At 50.6% G+C, this 24,119-nt stretch overlaps 1 protein-coding gene across 1 annotated transcript; it reads right to left on the bottom strand.

Annotated features, from left to right (window-relative positions):
- Nucleotides 1–16,291: 16,291 nt before the first annotated feature.
- Nucleotides 16,292–17,082, bottom strand: CCDC182 (coiled-coil domain containing 182). Its single transcript, XM_055580157.1, has one exon. The coding sequence runs from the start codon at nucleotides 17,076–17,078 to the stop codon at nucleotides 16,617–16,619; it is 462 nt and encodes a 153-aa protein (XP_055436132.1). The 5' UTR covers nucleotides 17,079–17,082; the 3' UTR covers nucleotides 16,292–16,616.
- Between the last annotated feature and the right edge of the window lie 7,037 nt (nucleotides 17,083–24,119).

Here is a 24,119-nt window from a genome sequence, read left to right as displayed (position 1 = left end):
GCTTTGGGTCTCCTCCTCTCCCATCACCTGGGGAGACCAGACACACACACACACACCAAAAATGATAATAATACTTCGAATGAGGGACTTCCCTGGTGGTTAAGGCTTCACCTTCCAATGCAGGGGGCACAGGTTAGGGAGTTAAGATCCCACATGCCTTAGGGCCTAAAAACCAAAACACAAAACAAAGCGATATCATAATAGATTCAATAAAGACTTTGAAAATGGTTCAGGTCAAAAAAAGTCTTTAAAAATTACTTAGAATGATAACAGCAGCTGAAATTCATGGAGTGATTAATAACTGCCAAGTGTGTGGGTCATCTCATTTAGATTTGGTCCTCAGAACAACCCTTGACTGTAGCTACCACTATTGTTCCTCTTTTCAGATGAGGAAACTAAGGTCCAGGGAGGTTAAGCAAAAGCCCAAGTCCCCAGCACCACTGAGCGGCAGGGCCAGGACCCACACCGAGGTCCCTCTGCCGTCAAAGCCTCAGCTGCCATGGAGGTCACCTCGCCATCATACCTAGCTCCGCCCATGGACTGGCACTTGCCTAGCAGGCTGACCTGTCTGTGCTCTCGGTCATTACATCCCAGCTCCCAAGCTAGCGTTCAGGTCATTCTGTGTCTGGGTCTCCACAAGGTCTGCCCAGGTAGATGCTAGTGGCTGGCACGCCCTAGGCCCCGGAGTTCTGAAAAGACTCCGTCTTAACCGGCTTACCTGTCAGTCTCCTGACTGCACAGTGACTCCCTTCAAGGCAGCTCCTTTGCAGAGAGGAGAAGAGGATCATCCAACTTCAAGTTTCACAAAATCCACCAGCTCTTAAGATGTGCCATTGTAACCAGATGGCTGTTTCATGCCCAAAGCATGCAGCTACTTGCCTGCCTTCACTCCACCCCCAACTTTGCCTGCTGGGGCACCTGCCATGGAGAGCATCACAGAGATGCCTGTCGGGTTCTGCCCTGGTTAGAACGAGAAGGAAAGTGGTGGGTGGGTGTGGCGTGGGACAGAGCAGACGGTGTATGCGGTGAGCGTGGAGGGGAGGGAGAGGGTGGGTGTGGGGCATGGGGTGGGAGGGGTGTAAAGTGTGTGCTTGGGGCGTGATGTGTATTGGGGGTGTGATGGGTGTGTCTCATAGGTGGCACCTGGGTGGGGCTGTTTGTGTGCAGGGTGATGAAGTGTGGTGTATTGGGGTGTGATGGGTGTGTCTCGTAGGTGGTATCTGTGTGGGGCTGTTTGTGTGCAGGGTGATGAAGTGCGGTGTATTGGGGTGTGATGGGTGTGTCTCATAGGTGGCATCTGTGTGGGGCTGTTTGTGTGCAGGGTGATGAAGTGTGGTGTGTCGTCTGTGGTTTGCGGGTGATAGGATGCATATTTGACACATACTGTGCGGAGCGTCTGGATAGACTGCGCTTTGATCTGTGTATGACTGGCGGTTCGTGTGGGGTCCACAGCCTGTGTGTGTCCTGCCCTGTGAGAGGTGGACTGACGCGTGTGTGTGACCTAACGTGAGACTTAAGGGAAGGAGCGCGTGACACTGGGCGCCTGGTGAGGATGTGCAACATGATGATGAGGAGAGAGAAAGCACTGTCCGCTCCCGCTTCTCTGCTCAGCCTGAGTTCTGCGTGACCATCCACCGTGCTGCTGAGAGGCAGAGACTGGGACCGGAGAAGCCCCACCCTCCGAGTGACCCAGCAGCCATCGCAAGAGGGGAGGACAGGGCTCGGGCCTCCCCATCCAGGTCAAAGCAGGTTCACCCCCTTCTCTCAACTGCCAAGAGCCCTCGGACCCCAGCTACAGGATCCCAGCGAGGAGAGGACAGACGATCTCATGGACGGGCAGGGCCCCAGCAGCTGTAAGAGGCAGTGGGAGGGCACTCCTCATATTCTTTTTTTTTAAATTGTGCATTGACTTTTTTTTTAATTGGAGGCTAATTACAATATTGTAGTGGGTTTTGCCATACATTGACATCAATCAGCCATGGGTGTACATGTGTTCCCCATCCTGAACCGCCCTCCCACCTCCCTTCCATCCCATCCCTCAGGGTTATCCCAGTGCACCAGCCCTGAGCGCCCCGTCTCATGCATCAAACCTAGTCCTCATATTCTTAAGCCCCTTTCCAAACCGTGGTGGCCAGGAAGACGGCCGGAACATGAACTGGAGATGGAGTTCCCATTTCTCATCTCCAGTTCACAATAGGCTGGGCTCCACACTGGGTGTGACCCCTGGGAAAGTTTGGGTTCACGTGGCTCGATCTCAGAACAGTGCCTGACCCACAGCACAGGCAGTGCCATTCCTGGACTTACTAAAGAAGACTTCCATCCATGGACCCCAAAAGCATCTCCCTGAATCCCATTTGTTCTCCTCTCTACTTCCTTCTTCCCCTGCAGCTCGGATGTGACGCTCCTCAACCCCCTGAGAAAGCTCTGGCTTCACCCCCAGTCCGTGACATCCTCCCCTCACCCCGCCTCCCCTTGCACTTGACTCTGCAGACCAACATGGCCAGTCTTCCTGAAGAAGGAACCCTTTTCCAGGGGGTGAGAGGAAACGGAGAGTTTCATCATTCCCTTGGTAAGAGAGGGATGTCAGGGAATAGCACCACATTAGTAAACTGGATCCTGACCCATGAAACTGTGTGGCCCGTGTGAGTTGCACATGCTTCTTGGGACCATTTCCACAGCTGGTCAGGCAGGCATCATCCAACAACTCACTGCTTCGCAAAATTAAAATCTCCTAAAAAGCCAAGGGGATGGCTGGGCGATGCTTTAGGAGAGAATAAGAGCACTTGGACGTTATCTTTCTTGCTCTTCTGCCCACAAGGCAGTGCCCAGAGCCGCGCAGAACAGGACAGCAGCCTTGCAGCAATGGATCGAGGGCTACAGAGAGGCCCCCTGAAACACACACTGGAGACCAGGCCAGCATTTCAATACCTTCCCGTGATACCGGGGTTGGGGTTTGGAGGAAGGCTGGGAGGGTTTGTGTGTGACGTTCCTTCATAGCCAAGGGCAGGGAAGGGCGACTCTCACCCCCGCCCAGGTGATGCTGTGGTTCCCACTCTCCTGATGTCCACCCCCAACCCTTCTGAGTCTCACTCTCTTCACTTCTAAAATACAGGTGATGGCAGAGTGGAGCAGAGACTTTGGAACCAGTTCCACTTTTCCTCACTAGATGTGAGATCTCAGGCAAGTCCTACCCCCTCTCTGTAGCAGTAAGCTCTGACTGTAAAACGTCAAAGCTTGGTGGCTTAAGACAACAAGCCGTTATTGTTTCTCAGGAATCTACAAGTGGCCTGGGCGGTTTCACTGCTGTGAGCCAGGCTTGGCTGACCTTGGCTGGGGTTGCCGGTGCGTCTGCAGGTCACTGGCAGGTGGGCTGGGGGCCTCGAGCTGCAGTAACTTGGCTTGGCTCCACAGGGCCCCTCGTCCTCCAGGAGGCTAGTGCCGGCTTCGTCTCCTGGGGCTGAAATCCAGGAGAGCGGAGTGGAGATACGCGTGGGCTTCTCAAGCCTCTCCAGTAAGTCTGCTGCTGTTGCGTTAGCCAAAGTATCGTTTGGCGGAGCCCAGAGTCAGAATGCAAGAGGGCTGTTGAGTTAGCGCGCGTATGGAGTGGACACAGGGAGGAGAGCAGTTAGGACTGCCAGTGTTATACAATAACACTCCGTTTAAGCTCAGTTTCCTCTTTTATAAGTTGAAGTGAAATTTGCATGATATAGAATTCACCGTTTTAAGGAGAACGATTCAGTGGCACTTAGTACATCCACAGTGTTGGGCCACCATCACCTCTCTCCAGTCACAAAAGATCTTAATTACACGCCCTCAAACCCATGTTCATTAAGGAGTTGCTCCCCTTTCACCCATGCCTCTGGCCCCCGACAACCACCACACTGTTTTCTGTCTCTGTGGATTTCCCTGTTCCAGACATTTCATAGAATGGAATCTGTGACCTTCTGTGTCTGGCTTCTTTGATTTGTAATGTTTCCAAGGTTCATCCTTGGAAAGTATCAGCACTTTGTTAGTTTTTATGGCTGAATAATAGTCCATTGCGTGGCTAGCTCACAGTGTGTTTCTGCATTCATCTGTTGATGGGCATGTGAGATGTTTCCATCTTTTGGTTATTGTGGAAAGTGCTGCTGAGGCATTCATGTTGAAGTATTTAATTGTTCACCTGTTTTCAATTCCTTTTGGTATCTACCCAAAAAAGGAATAGAATTTCTGGATCATATGACAATTCTTTTTGAAGAACCCACTTTCCTTTATTTTAAAAATGCAGAAAATGAAATTACTTTGCAAGGATGCTGGGAGACTTAGAGAAAGGGCATGTAAAGTGTCTTGCAACAGAGTCCAACCTCAATAAATGGTTTATATAACTGCTCTTTTGTTCTTTAATTCAATAACCATTTACTGAGCCCAGGATCAGGAATTATGTGAGGTGCTGGATAGATATACGAAAACATGCGATATAAAATATCTATAAAACACATGTCTGTATTTTTATAGACATATAAATATATCCCCAGGGTCCCTTCCAGCTCAGACTCACAATGGTTCCATCCATGCTTCTTGCCTGGTGTGTCCTTCACAAACAGAGACAAAAGGCTCCCTCTCCCTCCCGCCCTTAACCAATTCCCCAGGAGGCTGCTGGCTTCATCGCTCCCCACCTGAATCAGTTCAGAACACCTATTTCAGATCTGTCGGCTCTTATAAATGTAGCCACACACCCGCAAAGTGAGATAAAATGGCAATGTGATTAGTGTGTGTGTGTGAGTGCGAATGCTTATGTGTCCCTGTCTCATCCCTTTTGTAAAGATTAATACATCAGAGCAAGCACTTACGAAAGGAAGAATAAAAAAAAACAACAGCCGGGTCCAATTCTCCAGACATTCAATAACCAAATGTCACCCACATGGTAAGCAATAAAATAAAAATATATGCTTAGCAGAGGCAATATAAATATGATGTATATTTTTGAAGTTGGATAACAGAACAGTGGCATCAAAATAATACCCAGTGGCAAATTCAGGGAAAGCAACCTTTTACACACGTGGCATTTCTTTGGGCTGCCATTCCTGAAACATCGCAGCATCTCAGGCAGTAAAGCAGAGGTGGGTTTAAATCTGACAGGAGCACCTGGTGGAATGAGGGCACAGAAATCCCTGCCCCAGTTCCGAAGCCAAGGCGGGGTCTCCTTCCTCCCCCACCGCCAAATCCTGAGACCCTTACCTCCTCCTGCCGCTCCATCCCCTTGGCCCGTCACAACAGCCCCTTACTTTTCAAGCATTCGTCCCTGATATTATTCCTTTTGACCTTTACAATCCGCCTCTGAAGTGGAGAGGACAGGTGTCATTATTACTGTTTTATGAATGAGGAAACGGAGGCCGCAAACGTGGTGTTAAACCCTGAGCGGCAAAACCACCTCCCTGCCCCTCCATCCTGGGGAAAGAATATTTCTTTCCTGTCTTAGAAACCATAGTTTCCTGCCCACAGGTAGATACTGAAAAATCATTAAAAAGGTTTTCAGACACCTCTCTGTGGCCTACCACAAATCCAGATCCCCAGTTACTATTTGTTTAGGCCATGCCAACCAATTTTTGCACCAGCCAAACAAAATATTATTAGAAAGATAAACCTGAGGGTATCTATGTAAACATCGAGATATGTCAACAATAGATACTGCACATTTTTCTTAAACACCTTTTCCAAGTCTGAGGTTCTTATAGGAAAACGGGGGTCCAAACATTTGAGTAATTTGCCCAAGCCTTCAGGATGTAGACAAACAAGCCACCAGCTGTGCGTCCTTACGCAAAGTCACTTCACCTCTCTGAGTTTTCATTTTCTGGTGATGGAATGAGTAGAATTAGAGCATCTTTAAGCTGTTTTCTAGCTCTTGTGTGCCCAGTCACTCAGTTGTACCCAACTCTTTGCCACCCCACGGACTGTAGCCCCCAGGGCTCTTCTGTCCATGGAGTTTTCCAGACAAGAATACTGGTTGCCATTTCCTTCTCCAGGTGGTCTTCCCACCTAGGGATCGAACCCATGTCTCTTGCATCTCCTGCACTGGCAGGCGGATTCTTTACCATTGTACCACCTGGGAAGCCCGTTTTTTAGCTCTGAAATTCTAGCATTTTATCTCTGAAACCAACTATTTAATGATGCTTGAAAGCCATCATGGGGAAAGCCCCATGTTGCTCACAGAAAGTCAATAAATGGATCCTGCATGAACTTCTAAAGCATTCATGTGGGGAAGGGAAGTCCGTTTGGGGCCCTTGTCCTGGATCAGTCACTAACTCAGTGCGTAACTTTGAACTTCCCTTCTGCTAAATGAGGAATGTGAACTAGAGGAAGATGGGAAATTCATTTCACATCAGGGGCACACTTACTAATAGATGGTGGCTGCCCGGAGTGCAGTGTTGAAAAGAGAAAGATGAGTCCGCATCTATCTCAAGAAGAAAGAGGCCTGGGGTTGATTAGTGATGTCTGTACCAGTGAGGGCGGAGGCGGCTGTCCAGGGACTTAGCAGCCCTGGAGTAGATGCCCTCACAGTAGAAGGTCTCTTTCAATTTGCCGCTAATCCTCTGTGAGTTGCACACAGAAAACTGGGGGATTCAGAGCCACTGATGCACAGGAAGCCGAACTTGGCTTGTTCAACTGTTTTTATATTAACCATAGCTTGAGTTTGAATAATCTGTCCCCTGATACCACTGTATTTCAGAAATTGCTACCTAAGGCAAATTCACCACTTTTAAACTCATTTCCTGAGTCGGTCTTTTTAAACCCCACATTAAATATTGATCTGCCCTGGAGAGATCTCATTTATTTAGTAGAGACAGGTTTGACTCCACCAGAACTGTCAAACCCAGAAATGGGACCGTGCCCCCTCCTGGAGCAGTAACCATACAGGATGGTGATAGACAAGCCAAGGACACTGGAACCAACTTCTTTCCTTTCTCTGAGCCTCAGGGACGTGGGCTTTCCTCCCTGTCACCCCAGGTCATCAGAGCACCTTCGAGAACCTCTTCTACGAGGATGGATGTCCAAGGGTCAAGGCGTCCCCTCTGTTCCAGCAGAACTCCCCACCCAGTGGGCTCTCGAGAGTAAACTACAGAAAATCTTCTGCTTACTCCCAGGAGGCTCTGTTTCTGGGGCTATTGCTACCAAACTCTGACCTGCAGACTCTGCAACCTCTCCCCCACCCCGAGTCCTGGTTCTTTCCAGGAAGGTGGCATTTCCATTTGGACCCTGGTTTTAAACCGTTAAGTTTGGGGCGGGGGTGCTGTGCTGGGTCTTCCCGCCTGTGTGGGCTTTTCTCTAGTCACACCGAGCAGGGGCCACCCTCTAGCTGTGTGGTGGGCTTCTCACTGTGGTGGTTTCTCTTGTTGTGGAGCACAGGCTCGAGGGTGCACCAGCTCCAGTAGTTGTGGCCCGTGGGCTCAATAATTGTGCTCCCTGAGCTCTAGAGCCCAGGCTCAATAGTTGGGGCACATGGGCTTAGTTGCTCTGAGGCACATGGGCTCTTCCCAGATCAAGGATGGACCAGGGGTCCCCTGCCTTGACAAGCAGATTCTTTACCACTGAGCCACCAGAGAAGCCCCGGATCTTGGTTTTAAACCTCAGCCCCAATGAGCTTTGGCTTGACTGCTTTTCTGAATGACAACATGCTGGCTGTCTCCTAAAAGCACCCCTACTTGTGCTTATCAGTGTGACCACGATGAGAACAGAGAGAGACTCAGCCAGCTGCAGCCAGAGGACTGAAACCCCGTACTCCTCTGATGCTGAGGTAGACCAGCAAGCCCGGGTCCTGATCTGACTTTGCCTTTGCAGCTGGCTTCCACTGCTGTCCACACTCAGAATCCCATCTCCTTGCACTCTTGGTTGATACAGTGTAGTTTCTCGCCATGGTTTACGCTTCCAAGCCCAAATGCCAAGCCCTTTTGTGCTTCCGGCAACATCTGTTTGGGGCCCCACAAACAAGACTCCCTGAGGCAGGGAGCACAGCCTGAATGTGGGGTAGAGAGCCAAATTGTAAATGCAGTCTCAGTCAGTTATCATGCCATATTTGCATTTCCTCTGTTAACTCACCCAATGTTCCCACTAGGTAGGCAGCACGGATATCGCATTGGGCAATGTGGGGAAACTGAGGCTTTGAGGCTGTAGTGGCCGCCCACATATAGCTGGTTAAAATTAAATAAAATTTAAAATCCAGTTCATAAATCTTGGGCTTCCCTGATAACCCAGACGGTAAAGAATCTGCCTGCAAGAGACAGGGTTAGATCCCTGGGTCGGAAAGATCCCCTGGAGAAGGAAATGGCAACCCACTCCAGTATTCTTGCCAGGAGAATCCCATGGACAGAGGCTGGAAGGCTGCAGTCCATGGGGTCACGAAGAGTCGGATATGACTGAGAAACTAGCTCATTTTTTCCCCTAAATCTTACTGGCCACACGTGGCTAATGAAAATGGTGCTCACAGCTCAGATTATAAAACATTCCCATTATCACAGGAAGTTCAACTGGGCAGCACTTCGAGAGGCCTCAGAGGAACATCCCTATGCCATACAGAACTGAGGGCTAGTTTGTCTGCAGAGCCTGCATGCCTATCCCTTACCCTCTCCTGCTGTTGCAAGGAACTCAAAAGGAAAGAGGTGAGATGAGCAAGAAGTCAACCAAGAAATCTCACCAGAGTAAAGCTTTTTGAGGCCAGGCCAGAGACAAGACATGTGAAGAGCTTAAGACCTCTTTACCACCTCCTGTCATGCGACAGGTCACACGGCAAGTCACGTGACAGCCTTTAACAGCCCCTTGGGCAGCTGACCCTGATGCTGCTCTTTACCCCATCAGAGATACCTTCCAGGTCAAGGGGAGGTGCGGGGCTTGGTCTCGCTCTAGCAGCTCCATCTCCTCTGCGACTGGAGAAGGGAGTTAAGCACACAGTTGGGCACGAAAGAGCATCTTACATTTGCCACCACGCTCCTGAGGCTTCTTAGATGGTGGAGGTCACCACATTGATTCGCAACATTTTTGTGCCTTACTTGCTGTTTTAATTATCATCTGTGATACCCATGTTATGTGCCTGTCTCTGAATCGGGCACCTTTTACATGTATAGCCCAAATAAACTTGGGAGCCCATGTGGCTCTAGAATGTCCACACTAAAACAATTTACAATAATTGCAGTCTTGATTTGTATCTCTCAATATTAAAGGGGATTTGAATGATAAATTGTAGTATTACTTCTTTTTTACCCCCACTGTGTATTTGAACTTACACTTTATATATTTTAAAGATCTTTTTATATGGAGTATTTTGAAGTCTTTATTGAATTTGTTACAATTTTGCTTCTGTTTTCTGGTTTTTTTTTTGTTTGGTTTGGTTTTCTGGCCATGAGGCATGTGGGATCCTAGTTCCTTAACTGGGGATCAAACTCCCTGCATTGGAAGACAAAGTCTTAACCACTGGACCACCAGAGAAGTTCCTACACATTATTTTTTAAACAACTTTATTGACATATAATTCACATCCCATGCAATTCACCTATTTAAAGGGCACTATAGTTTTAGAGTGCTTTAGTCACTTCAACAAGAAACTTCATACCCATTCCACTGATCTGCTTGCTGTTGCTATAGATTTGTCTCTTTTGGATATTCATATAAATGGTATCGTGTGGTCTTTTGTGACTGGCTTCTTTCACTAAGCATAATATTGCATCATGATTTGTATTTCATTCCTTTTTTTTCATTACCAAACAACATTGTGTTACATAGATAGACCACATTTTATTTATTCTTTCATCAGTTGATAGAGCTTTGAGTTCCACTTTGGAGCTTCCCTGGTGGCTCAGACGGTAAAGCGTCTGCCTGCAATTTGGGAGACCCAGGTTCGATTCCTGGGTCGGGAACATCCCCTGGAGAAGGAAATGGCAATCCACTCTAGCACTCTTGCCTGGAAAATCCCATGGATGGAGGAGCCTGATAGGCTACAGTTCATGGGGTCGCAAAGAATCAGACACGACTGAGCGACTTCATTTCACTTTGGAGCCATTATGAGGCCACTCTGGGGCTTCCCTCATAGCTCAGTGGGTAAAGAATCCTCCTGCAATGCAGGAGACCCCAGTTCAATTCCTGGGTCAGGAAGATCCCCCAGAGAAGGGATGGGCTACCCACTTCAGTATTCTTGGGCTTCCCTGGTGGTTCAGCTGGTAAAGAATCCAGGCTGTTTTGAAAGTTCTCAGCCACTTTACCATGTCTGGGCATGGCAAGGGTGGGAATGGCCTTGGAAAAGGTGGCACTAAGCGTCACCGCAAGGTTCTTCGCGATAATCCGGGCATCACCAAGCTCACCATCTGTCATCTGGCCCAGTGTGGAGGAGTTAAGCACATTTCTGGCCTCATCTATGAGGATACCCACAGATTGTTGAAGGTGTTTCTAGAGAACGTGATTCAGGATGCAGTCACCTACACCGAGCGAAATTTTTTTTTTTTAAAGAATCCACCTGCAGTGCGGGAGACCTGCATTTGATCCCTGGGTTGGGAAGATCCCCTGGAGAAGGGAAAGGCTACTGACTCCAGTATTCTGGCCTGGAGAATTCCAGGGACTGTATAGTCCGTGGGGTCACAGAGTCAGACATGGCTGAGCAACTTTCACTTGGGGCCATTATGAAGGGTTCTGTGAACGTTTATGTACAAGTTTTGTGTGGACATATGTTTTCATTTCTCTTGGATCTATCCCTAGGAGTGGAATGTCTGGGTCAATGCTAACTCAACATGGAAATTCTACTAAACTGTTTTTTCCAGGAAAAAACAAGGAAAAGTCAAAACCTGGTGAATGTCAGAAAGGTTTCCACAGCTTGCAGCTCCCCACACTCCCATGGAAGTACCAAGTGGACTGGATCAGATCAGGAGGCAATGTGCAATGTGTAGCGTGAAGCCAATTCCCAAACGCAAACTCTTGCTTCCCACCCACACTGCCTGACTCTTCCCAGCCACGTTGTCCCTCGGACCTCTCTTCTGGGGTCAGTTAAACAAAAAAGACAAGACTGAAGTTGGCAGCTGAGGTTGGTAACCTCTCCGAGCCAAACGCTCTGTGTTTGGCTTTCCCACATCTCTGCCATCTTGCTGCTCACCCAAGCGTCCCAGCTTGCAGCAGACATGGGATTCGGGGTCCCAGGGAGAACTCTCCGCCTGCCACGGGTTCTTCCTAAGATGCAGCCACGAGTCTGAGATCTCAGCAGCCCTCTGACGGCTGGGAGTGCTTGAGAAGAGCAAGCGGAGCGTTGCAGCTTGTAGAGAACCTTTGAGAACTACAGCTACCGGCAGGGAGAAAGCCATCTGTTATTTTGTCTTCTATTTGTTTTAGAATTTCCAAGAAAGTGAGCAGTTGGGCTGCTCGACTTTATTGTTTACGGTCGGGAGGAGAAGAGTCGGAGTGAGGAGCTCCATTTTCCAAAGCTGCAAAGAGCTGTCTCTTCCTGGTGATGCTCACAGACTGCAGGCTCTTGATTCTACCATGAAGTCCTCTGTCCTCCAGGACTAGGGTCTCAGCTGGGAGGTGCACCCTTATCGAGTATCCCAATTGTCTACACAAGCATCACAAAAGCTGTTCCGAAAAGGCCTTGCTCTCAAATCTCCTTGCCAGCTTGAGGGGGTAGGCAGGGACCTGAGAGCCAGGAGGAGAAATGAAATCAAGGATAAGCCCCTCCTGCTGCCTCTGGTTAAAAATGGGAGCAAAGATGCACTCACCTGGCAGAGATGATCAGGGCTCGTTCCTGCCCTGGCCTGCTGTGACTCATCCCACCCACAGCCTCACCCGGATCACCCCAAGGTGGCTTATGTCTAATACCAGATGACAACCCATCCCAGTTAGCCCAGAAACTGAGAGGGCTCCTGGTATATGGGACTTTCAGTTCTCTAATGGAGACAGTTCCAGTTAAACCAGGACTAGTCAGTCACCCTAGGTGTCCCAGCGGTCTCACTCAACCTGGCATATCTGCACTTGAGTTCTTCCAGACAGGAAACCCACCAACTTCTTGTCTCTTCCTCTAGCACCTCCTCCCGCTCATTACTCCAGGATGACTCACCTCCTTAGAACCAGAAGACTATGGGGCCACCCCCACAGGACCTTCCAGTCCTTCACTCCAGTCTCTTGACCTTTGGCGGAGGGTGGTAGTCAGGAAAGGGAATGCTACATCTTGCTGCGTCCTCCTAGGCAAGTCACTTCACCTCTCCACGCCTCTGTTTCTTCATCTGTCACAGGGATAAGAGCGCCTAGCTCACAAGGTTACTGTGAGGATAATACGGATGAAGTGTCAAGTGCATCTGACACAGCAGCATAGGTTCCCAAGACTGTCCTAAGGTTCGGTGAGTCACTAGAACTGCTCACAGGCTAAGAAAAGCTGCTTTGCACACAACTGTGGTTTATTACGGGCTTCCCTGCTGGCTCAGCGGTAAAGAATCTTCCTGCAGTGCAGGAGACCCGGGCTGGGAAGATCCCCTGGAGGAGGGCATGGCAATCCACTCCAGTACTCTTGCCTGGAGAATCCCATGGACAGAGGAGCCTGGCGGGCTACAGTCCATGGTGTCGCAGAGTCGGACACGACTGAAGCGACTCAGCAGCAGCAGTAGCAGCAGCATGGTTTATTAGACCTAAAGGATGCAGATTAGGATCAGCAAAGGTCAAAGGAGCACAGGGGAGAGTCCAGAAGAGATCAGGCACAAGCTTCCAGTTGTCCTCTTCCAGTGGAGTTGTACAGACAGTGGTTAACTTCCCCAGCAGTGATGTGTGATGACAGGTATGAAGTATTGTCAACCAGGGAACTCACCTGAGTCTCGTGGTCCAGGGTTTTTCTGGGTGTATATCTCTAGGCATGGAGAACTCCTCCATGGCTGACCTTAGTTACTTAGTTTCTAGCCTCTTCAGAGGTCAGACTGATACAGCTTGGCCCAGGGTCCCCAACATAAATCATATTGTTAGCATAAATGATCTGGTGTGACCTAAGGGCCCAGATAAACAAAGACACTTTTATCAGGCAGAGTATTACAAGGGCTTAGAGGTTATCTCCCAGGAGCCAATCAGGGGGCCAGATCGCGCTTTGAAACATGCAAGGTTTGAACATCTCATACCTGCTGGGTCAGCTCTTTACTGCATGGACACATAGGAAGCACTCAATGTTATTATATTTTTAATATAGATTTATTTCTTTCTGGTCTTGGTTGCAGCACAGGGGATCTTCAGTCCTCATTATAGCATGTGGGATCCAATTCCCTGACCAGGGATGGAACCCAGTCCCCCTGCACTGGGAGTGTAGAGTCTTAGCCATGGGACCACCAGAGAAGTCCCCACCCAGTGTTATCACCTGCTGTGGATATCCACTAGTGCCAGCCTATGGAACTCTATGGCTTCAGGCTAACCCTTTGGCTGTTAGGAGGGGCACTCGTATTTCCCACTCCTCTTGCTACGGAGGGAGCTCCCCGCCAGCAGTGTTCTTGGCTCTCTTCCCTCCACCCACACCTCTCCCAGGACCATGAAGTAACGTTCCGAGTTGGAGGATTTGGGAGAAAGGTCAGCTCCTGCACAGCTCTCCCCTTCCTCTCTTGAGTCATTCCTCCATAGAGAAGCCATACTGTCTGGTTTATGGAAGTAGGAAGATGTCCATGGCTGCATACACCTGTGCCTGGAGACCGCGTCAGGTTCAGGGCTAAGGTCTCAGCCAGTTCACCTGGCTCACAGGGTCTAAACCACCTTCTTTTTTAAAAAAAATTGATTATTTTAATTGGAGGCTAATTACTTTACAGTATTGTAGTGGTTTTTGCCATACCTTGACATGAATCAGCCATGGGTGTACATGTGTCCCCCATCCTGAGCCCCTCTCCCACCCATCCCTCAGGGTCGTCCCAGTGCACCGGCCCTGAGCACCCTGTCTCATGCATCGAACCTGGACTGGTGATCTATTTCACATATGTAAACCGCCTTCTTGAACAGCTTTATGAGCAATAAAGGTGATCTCCATTTGCCTGGCTCCTGGGTCTACCCGTCAACTGGTTCCTAATGGAGGCAGAGACAGAGAGGTGACATTTCACAGCCCCTCAAGCCCCAGATACAGTCAGGCCTTCCTGTGTTTGGAAGGGCGTGACCAGGTGTCCCCGCCAACCTCGTCAGCCAAGGTCCCCAGGTCCTTTGGTCACGCCCACTCCTCAGGATCTCACGAGGGGGCACTCCAGGCTGTCTAAGACCCTCTGGAAAGATGGGCCAGAACTAAGCACAGACCCTCCCAGGTGTGGTCAGGCGGGCACCAGTCATGGGCAGCACCTTGCCATGTCTTAGGATTCCCGTGATCACCGTCATTTCTGAGCAGGCTGATTACAAGCTGAACGTGCAAAAGCCTCAGACCCTTTTCCACAGGAGTTACATTAGATCCACTTTCCTTTGCACAGGGCAGCTGATTGTTTAACTCTCTTCTTATGGTTTTCCAGTCAAGTTATCCTTCTCAAATACATTTGTAAACACACACACACACACACACCTGCATCCCCTACAAGGCTGAAGGGCACAGGAACCCCCCCCACACTCCACTGCCAAAGCCTTTCAATCTTTCTCGCCTCACCAATTTCAGTACACTCATATTTTATCCATTCAAGAAGCATTTAGCCTCCAAAAATAATACAAAGGGGTGAAAAGCACAGCCTCTGGCATTAGACATTCCTCGGTTCAAATTTTAACTCTACCAATTATCAGCTGTGTGACCTTGGGCAAGTTACTGAGCCTCTCTGAGCTTCGGTTTTCTCAAAATCCTAAGGTGAAGGATATACTAGTACCCGCCTTCAGAGGGACAAGCCTGGCGCCCTGACTATATCATATTCTTGGTAACTATAAATTAGCAGTACAGGCAGTAATCTTACTGGTTTTAACACTATTGTTACCACTTCAGGGACACCTCCCAAAGTAGAAACTAAAGTTAGTACAGGGTTGAAGCCCTTCAGGGTACACAGTGGATAGATGATGTCACCATGAAGAATGGATCAGGCCTGGGGTCCTTTCCTGAAGACCAGCCTGGGTGTTGCAGATCTTCAAACCTTGTTTGCAGAGATTCTATGGAAGAAAGGAGGGAGGCGGGAGCTGAGCTGGGCTGTCAGCGGACACGGCCCGGGCTGCAGGTTTCGAGCTGGGAGGACAGGCCCACTCTGCTCAAGGGCTGACCTGGCCGTCAGGCACTCCCTCTGCTCTTTAGGGGAGAATCCCTCCACATGGCCGAGTTTTGGGGGACCAGAGAGAGAACAGGACTGGATGAAACAGAAAGCCTTATTGAAAATAAAAGTCACAGTGACAGCAAAGGAGCACCCAATGGACTGACGTGACAATCTCAGCCCTCCAGAAGAACAGGTCCATGATAGCCTGATCTGTTTCCCGGGGAGGGGGCAGCAGGACAGCAGATGAGCTCAGGTGACCTTGAGCTTTCAAGGCCGGAGCCTTTGGGGGAAGGACTTACCTTCCTGGGGTCAGCTTCCCACCCTGCGCAATTAGGGCAACCGCACTTGCTTCTAACGGGACCTACATACTTCCCTGTAGCTCAGATGGGAAAGAATCTGCCTACAATGCGAGAGACCCAGATTCAGCCCCTGGGTCAGGAAGACCCTCTGGAGAAGGGAATAGCAATTCCGTGGTGGCTCAGACGGTAAAGTGTCTGCCCGCAATGCGGGAGACCTAGGTTTGATCCCTGGGTCGGGAAGATCCCGTGGAGAAGGAAATGGCAACCCACTCCAGTACTCTTGCCTGGAAAATTCCATGAACTGAGGAGCCTGATGGGCTACCGTCCATGGGGTCGCAGTGCGTCGGACACGACTGAGCGACTAGCACTATCACGGCTATCAGAGTCAGTGGGATGCTGTGTATCAGGGCATATCACCCGATGAACAGCGGGGCTTCATAGCAACTCCAGCTCCATGGGTCAGACTGAAAATCAGCTTCAGGGCTTTATGGCCCCACCTTCTAGTGTTGCCTCATCCAAGTGCTAAGCTCATCTGACTCCAGCTTACTGGAGCCTGATTCCCTGTGTGGATCCCGCAGGCCCAGCTGCAGACCAAAGGGAGAGGGCGAGGAAGCAGAGGTGGGCAAAGGCAGCAAAGGGATACAGGACGGCCGACCCTGAAAGCAGGCTGGAAAGCTGGCCAGGCGAGGATAAGGACCACAGGGGTAACCTGAGGCCACTTACTGCTCGGGTGGACGATCGACCCCTCTCGGCAGACCATGCATGAAGTAACAAGCCATGGAGCCTGCAGTCATTAAAAGAAGTTACATCTGTTCGACACAATCAGTTTAAGAAGGTTAAAAAAAAACATGTTACACATTTGAGCAATAGTACCATTACAAAGAGGGAAGCCGTTAAAGGGGGGAAATTACAGGTGTCTTCCAACGACTTAGGGTTGGGGCGCCTCTTTCTTGGGTGCTGCTGAATAGACAGAGCTTCACCGAAAGAACATAACGGGTCTTTTCGCCTCTCAGCAAGGTGTTATTTAGGCAGAAGGAAAGCCGCAGAGAGGGGGTGGGGGAGGGGAGCAAGCGGACCAGGACTCTGGATGTGTCCTTCTAGCTAAACGCGTCTTCCACTGGGCTGCCCGGCGGCTGGTCGCGGAGGAGCCTCATTTGGCCTGGGTCTTCCCAGGGATGCTCGGGGGGTCGCGGCCCCGGCCCAGCAGCAGGAACTCCAGCCGCTTGCAGTGCTCCCGGAGCTGCTTCTCCCGGGGCAGCAGGAAGGTGAGGACCTTGTTCCGCACGACGCCCCGATCCTCCTCCTCCCGCAGCCGCTGCTTCACGCGGGCCGCCTGCTCCTCCTGCTGCACCAGGGCCCCGTTCATCTCGCAGAAGGCGTCTTCCAGGTAGCGGATGGCCCTGAGCGCCTCCTTCTTGAAGTCCTCCAGCTCTCGCTGCATCCCGGCCACCTTCTGCTGCAGGATCTCTAGGTCGGCCGGCGGCAGGAGGCTGGAGGACCACGACGGGGGCAGCGAGAAGTCCCCAGACTGGAGGCCGCTCTCCACCATCTTCTTCCCTTGTAAAGTGTTCACCTTCATAAGAATGGAACCGGATTGATAGAGGGGCTCCATAGTTCCGCCTCCGTCTGGACAAAGAGAGGGAGTTAGGGTCTAGCCAATTCAGTGAAATTTTTTTTTTCCTTTTTTTTTTTTTTTGGCAGGAGGCACAATCCTTCAGAATGGAGAAACCCCACCTATTGTGACATCAGGGCCCCTCTAGCCAATCAGGGGGGATGCCGCAATCCACTCATTTGCATATTGTAGCTTCCTGGCTTGGTTATCCTGGGCTTTGCTCATCTACCAAAGAAGTATTTAGTTGTGCCCCCGGAAATACGGATTCTCATCAACTCATTGCCCTTCTGGAACCAGAGCTCCATCTCTCCTTGTCTTGTCCTGGGACACATGGAGGCCCAGGGCAGTAAAGTAAGCTGACCGGAGCAAGGCCAGGAGGGGTAGTCTCCTACACAGCAAGGGACCTGGGTGGTCTCATACGGGTCTCTGGGCTTCACTAGTAAAGCAAGGACATTGTAAGAGATGATACTTAATCTCACTTCTAGCCCTAAAATGCTAAAAAAAAAAAAAAAAAGTAATTTTTTAATTGAAGTACAATTATTTTATGTTAGTTTCAGGTGTGCAGCAAAGTGATTCAGCTATACATATTTTTTTCAGATTCTTTTCCATTATAATAGGTTATTATGAGATCTTGAATATGGTTCCTTGTGCTGTACAGTAGGTCCTTATTGTTTTCCTATTTTATATATTATAGTGTATATGTGTTAATCCCAAGCTCTTAATTTATCTCCTCTCTCCCCACCATCGCCTGTGCCAACCATAAGTTTGTTTTCTATGTCTGTGATTCTATTACTGTTCTGTAAATAAGGTCATTTGTATCCTTTTTTAGATTCCACATGTGTGTGTTAGTTGCTCAGTGGTGCCCTACTCTTTGTGACCTCATGGGCTGTAGACCACCAGGCTCCTCTGTCCATAGAATCCTCTAGGCAAGAATACTGGAGTGGGTTGCCATTCCCTTCTCCAGGGGATCTTCCCAACCCAGGGATCGAATCTGAGTCTCCTGCATTGCAGGTAGATTCTTTACCATCTGCTGCTGCGGCTGCTAAGTCGCTTCATTCGTGTCCCACTCTGTGCGACCCCATAGACGGCAGCCCACCAGGCTCCCCCGTCCCTGGGATTCTCCAGGCAAGAACACTGGAGTGGGTTGCCATTTCCTTCTCCAATGCATGAAAGTGAAAAGTGAAAGTCAAGTCACTCAGTCGTGCCTGACTCTTAGCGACCTCATGGACTGCAGCCTACCAGGCTCCTCCATCCATGGGATTTTCCAGGCAAGAGTACTGGAGTGGGGTGCCATTGCCTTCTCCGACTGAGGGAAGTCCTTAAATTCCATATAGAAGTGATGTCATATGATGCCTGTCCTCTGATTTACTTCACTTAATATGATAATCTCTAGAAAAATAATTTCTGATTCCAAATCCATACTCCTATAATTATGCTGGAATTCTCGATAATCTTAGAGGTATACTCAGGTTTTGATGGGTGGTCCTCAGCAGAGCTGATTCAGGATAAAATTGGTCACTCATTCATTCATTCAGCAAGTCCCTCTTGTGCGCTCACTGTGCAACTGGGCCAGGGAATGCGTGGGAGCCAGGGTGCGTGGTCCCTCTCTCCCTGCCCTGCCAGATCCTGCCTGAATGCAGACAGAGATGAGGAAAAACACATAGACGGGTGAACCTCCCACTTCTGACCTGTCGACTGTAAGAAAGGAAACTGGTTTGATCAAGAAGAGCCCTCTGTCTTGCAGACCTCAGTCTCTTGCCCAGACTTCTCATCTGGCCTCTCCTTCTTTCCAACAGCCTGCTTCAAAGTCAACCCACCCAAAGCTGGACTAAGATCGTTTCACCCAAAATGGTTCCTGTTCCAGTGCTGCCGTCAGGTCGATGAGACTGGCCCAGGGCAGCCCCCTCATCAGTGCCTGCTTGAGAAACCCGCACCCCTCCACGTCCAGGGGACTCTGAGCCCTATTGGCGCTACCATCTCTGCATGCTCCAGCATCGTACCCCTGGGTTGGGGGTCTCAGCTCCGCCACCCACAGTAAGCTGCACATCTTTGTATGTTGACTCATCTCCCTGGGCCTCAGTTTCCTCCTCTATAAAGTGGGGATACTAATTCAGTGGTGTGCAGGTGAGCGGGCGGGGGGGTGCCCTCTGGGAGGAAAAAAACAAAACAAAAACCTCTCTAATTTATAGCTGTTGCTGATTTCTAATTTATAGCTGTTGCTGACAAGACTGGTTCAAGTTACCAGCATGATGTCTCTTGAAAGAGATGCATGCAGGGATCCTTCATGAGTGTGTGTGAGTGAGACAACTCCTGTACCACAGGACCTGTGAGGAGGGCACGGGCCTTCTCCAGGAGGAAGATGGATCCATCGAGAGATGGCAGTAGGTATCGGAGTCGGCATTTTGTAGGGAGGTTCATGGCTAAACTAAGGAATTTTGAGTCTCAAGATCGGACAGCACCAAAAAAAAAAAAAAAATAATAAGATCGGGTAGCACCAGTTATTGATACACAATGTATAGAAGAAAGAGCCCTGCTCTAGGAGCCAGGCGATCTGGAGTCTGGAATTGCTGTGTGACCATAGGTCAGGCAGCCCTCCTCTCTGAACTTGTTCCCTCTGATGTAATGTGAAGTCTCTGCTGCGCTAAGATCCACACGGTCCTTCTTTCAACTTTCCCAGCCTGTTACAGACTCCCCGCTCATTCTGTGACCTTGTCCCTCCAGGCCCCTGCTGGCGCAGTAAATCCCAGGAGGACAGAGGCTGTACATTTCTCAACCTGTGTGCCCTGCCTGGTGCAGTTGCACATAATGGCACTCAGAAACAGGATGAAACAGGATTTCTGCTCAGAGAGGTCCAGCAAATCCTGCAGCTCCCCTCGTTTTCCCTCTGACATGATGACACCTACTGGCCTGAGTGGAAACAGCACCTCTCTTATTTGCTACCTAAGACCCAGAGGCATTACTGAAAAGCAGAGACATTAGTTTGTCTACAAAGGTCTGTATAGTCAAAGCTATGGCTTTCCAATAGTCATGTATGTATGTGAAAGCTGGACAATAAAAAAGGCTGAGCACCAAAGAACTGATGCCTTCAAACTGTGGTGCTGGTGCTGGTTGTTCATTCGCTCTCTGACTTTGCGACCCCATGGGCTGCAGCACGCCAGGCCTCCCTGTCCATCACAAACTCCCAGAGTTTACCCAGACTCATGTCCAGTGAGTCGGTGATGCCATCCAACCATCTCAGCCTCTGTCACCCTCTTCTCCTCCCACCTTCAATCTTTCCCAGCATAAAGGTGAGTCGGCTCTTTGCATCAGGTGGCCAAAGTACTGGAGCTTCAGCTTCAGCATCAGTTCTTCCAATGAATATTTGGGGTTGATTTCCTTTAGGATGGACTTGTTTGATCTCCAGCTGGAGAAGACTCTTGAGAGTCCCTTGGACTGCAAGGAGATCAAACCAGTCCATCCTAAAGGAAATCAACCCTGAATATTCATTGGAAGGACTGATGCTGAAGCTGATGTACTTTGGCCACCTGATGCGAGGAGTTGACTTGTTGGAAAAGATCCTGATGCTGGGAAAGATTGAAGGCGGAAGGAGAAGGGAACGACAGATGATGAGATGGCTGGATGGCAACACTGACTCAATGGACATGAGTTGGAGCAAGCTCCAGGAGATGGTGAAGAATAGGGAAGCCTGGCGTGCTGCTGTATGTGGGGTCACAGAGTCAAGCGACTGAAAACAACAACAAGACCCAGATGGGGGCCTGGGGAGATGATGTAACAGCCTGTGGTCTCCTGGTGCATTAATTAGGGTGTGTGTGTGCAGGTCTGTGCAGGCACACAGCAGGTTCTCAATAAATGTTTCTTGACTCAGTGACAGGAAATATGTGTCTGTCTTCTGGCTTGAGTGTTTTTCTGTTTGTCTGTCTCTCTCTCTGACTTTGGTGCTCTGCCTCTTTGTCTCCCACAGGGAATGGTAGAAGTCATAACCAGTGCTGTGAAAGAAAAGTCGTAACGGTTAAGAAAGGACAGCAGTTGTTCAACGTCCCTGGTGCTTTTTCATGAGGTCTCAGTTCATCTCTCTGCACACAGAGCTGGTGGGGAGGCCTGTGTTTCCACGTGAGCCTCGGCGGAGGTCGGGAGCAAATGCTCACTCTGTCAGCAGAAGACTCCAGGCCCAGGAGCCCCTGAACCTTCGGGGAGCCCTCAGCAGGGCCGACTCAGTATGACATGCTCTGAGTGCTCTCCTCCTAGAAGCTTTACAATACAGACCTTTGCTTGCTTCAGAACTTCTTTACATAAACCCCTGGAAAGTAAGAGGGCAAATCTATTGGTCCCCTTCACGGCGTCAAGAGGAAGGGACTCTGACATCTCCTGGCAAGGCCTCCCTGGGCCAGCGTCGGTAGGGTTTCCCTTCTCCTGGTCTATTTCTGCAGCGTCTCAGAAAAGCGGGAGGACAAAGCAGGGTATCAACCCTGCGAGATGCAGGCCCCAGCCCTGAGGATCAGATGTGACCAGTGTGGCAGGGACTCCAGAGCAGCACGTGTTAGGGTTTCCAGGGGTGGGTGACGCTGGGCCCGGGCACAGTCCTGCTGGGACGTACAGGGCCCCAGCCATGGGCAGACATGGGAAGGTGTCCCCAGGCTGTCAAGGGCCCCTCTGGCTGTGCATGACTGCTACCTTGCAGCTGGTATTCCAGTCCGGGCAATGGGGACAAGGCTGGGACAGGGGTGGGACCAAGATCAGGAACCAGACTCAGTGCTGCTCACCATGATTAATTAACCCAGAGCCAGAGCCCCAAGGCACAGTGCTAAAAATATCTGCTCCTTTCTGAGAGGCGGCAGCTGCCACCCAGCAACTTTTACCCGTTGCCATTTGTCATAATCTGATACTGATAAGAAGTGTGTCCATGGGGCTGTGTGCAAGAATCGGCCCCGCCACAGCCCACCAGCCAGCTGGTCCGTGATAACTGTCCATGGCACTTTCCTCCCCAGACTCTCCCTCCATCCCTGAGCCTTGCCCTGGCCACCCATGGGTGCGCCGGCCACCTGCCCACTGCCTGCTGAGTTCGCCTCCCCTCTTGGAACCCGAGGGGCGCCGCCCCCAGGGGTGGGAGCCAAACCCGGAGCTTGAGCCGGACTCCGCGTCTCACGCCAATGCCGTCCTGCTGCTCGAACTAGAGCCAGCCGTCAGAGGCCCTGCCAGCCCGGGGCGGCACTTTAATTAAAATATGTAAAACATCCTGGTGGGCGTGGGCCTGAAGACGCAGCAGCACCGGCGGGTCCCGCGGGTGGGGCTGGCCCCTCTCCAGCCCCGGAGGCTAGCACCGCGCCAGGCGGGCCCTCCAAGGCAGACCGGGAGTCGGGGAGTCGTGCTGTCTGCCTTGAACCGTTCACCCCTCCGCCGTGCTCAGAATTTAGCTGGGGCGGAACAGGTACCAGAAAGAGAACGTTACAGAGTTGTCGGGGCCAAGACAGCAACCCCAAGAGCATCACCCCGGTTGGAATAGTCTATCCCTGTTCTCAGCACTCATCTTCTTAAAGGACTTACTTGAAGCTGGGACCCGGACATTTAGATAAACTCTTTAGCAAAGCCCGTTTCCATTCCTCAGACTAATGAGCTCCTCGGGTCTGTTCACACTGCCTTCTATGTTGACAGGAAGCATGGGGTGTGCTATTTAGGGCAGGGATGAGTGAAACTTTTTTTTTCCTGCACAAAGGTCAAATCAGAAAAATCAGAGGCCCCAAATTTTGAATCCCAACCTGTTTTTAAAGTCTGAAAATGCTATTATTTTAAGCATGCCCTTCTCCCCACCCCCACCCCCATTGCTGAAGGAATGTGTGATATTTACCAAAATGCCAGAATCTGCACAAATATGGAGGCTGCAGCCTGACTCCGGGGTTCAGGCCTGAGGCACTGTTTTCTGTACAATAACATAGACTGTGGGGAGTGTGGACGGGTTTGGAGAGGCACGTGGGACCCTGAGTCCAACCAGAGACCGGGACCCCCATTAGCCCCAGTGGGAGCTCCTTTCTGGAGGCAGGGGCAGGGGCGCCGTCTGGAAGCGAGTCTCAGGTGAGCAGACCAGGCTGCAGGAGGTGGGCAGCTGCTGCTCCTCCTCCCGCACTCAGCCCTCCCCAGGGGAGCAGGGCGGGGAGGGAGCCCACTCTTCAAATCAACTTGCGACGGCTGCCCTCCCCCCACCGCACCCTCCAACCAGGGACGCTCCCGCAGCGCACAGAACCGCTGCCTCTGTGTCGGGGTGTCAGGCTGAATTATGTGAGCTTAAAAAACCTAATCCCCTCCTTCCTGGGTTACTTAACCGTCTGCCTGGCGAGGCCAGGGGATTACTGGTGACAGACACCAGGGCCTGCCCGCCTGCTCCAGACAGAGAAGCTTTGATCACCTGGAAAACTCCAGACACCAGGACTCCTAATGATGAGTAATGAGCTCAAACCACCGGAAAGGTGCCAGCGCCCTGCGTGGTGGGGACACACACTGCTTCCCGTGGCAGCCTGGCCCAGCGAGGTGGGAGCTGTCACCCAGAACAGGCTGGCCCCGCTCTCACACCCACCTGGGGTCCTGACCACTCAGTGTTGCGGTGAGGAGCTCTCTAGGCTCCGGGCACTGGGCTGTCTGAAGGGTTGTCTTTTCTGGTCTAGGGGCCAGAGTTTAGGATTCAAGAGTGCAGTCTCCCCATTCATTAATTCATTTGTTCATCCAGGTATTCAATACACGTTTATCAGACAATTTAAAATGAGCCCTGGTGCCAGATGCCCAGGACAGAAGAAGGCTAAGATGCAGTTTGTGTCCTATGAACTTGGGATTCACATGTGGACACAGCCTAGCCAGTCCAGCCCAAAAGTGGTAGCAGGGTTCAAGTCCACACAGAGCAGCGGCCTCTAAGTGAGATGGTCCCTTCTTGTGGTGGGAACAGGAGCGCGCTGGGAGTGGAATGTGAAGATCCCAGGCCCCTGGCTCGAGGTTCAGTCTGCTCCTGTAAAGGTTCCCAGTCTCAAGTCACACCCACATCCGTTCATCCGGATCTAC

This window comes from Bubalus kerabau, chromosome 4 (genome assembly GCF_029407905.1).
Source record: "Bubalus kerabau isolate K-KA32 ecotype Philippines breed swamp buffalo chromosome 4, PCC_UOA_SB_1v2, whole genome shotgun sequence".
Taxonomy (NCBI): Eukaryota; Metazoa; Chordata; class Mammalia; order Artiodactyla; family Bovidae; genus Bubalus; species Bubalus kerabau.
This window is presented reverse-complemented; position numbering and strand designations above follow the sequence as displayed.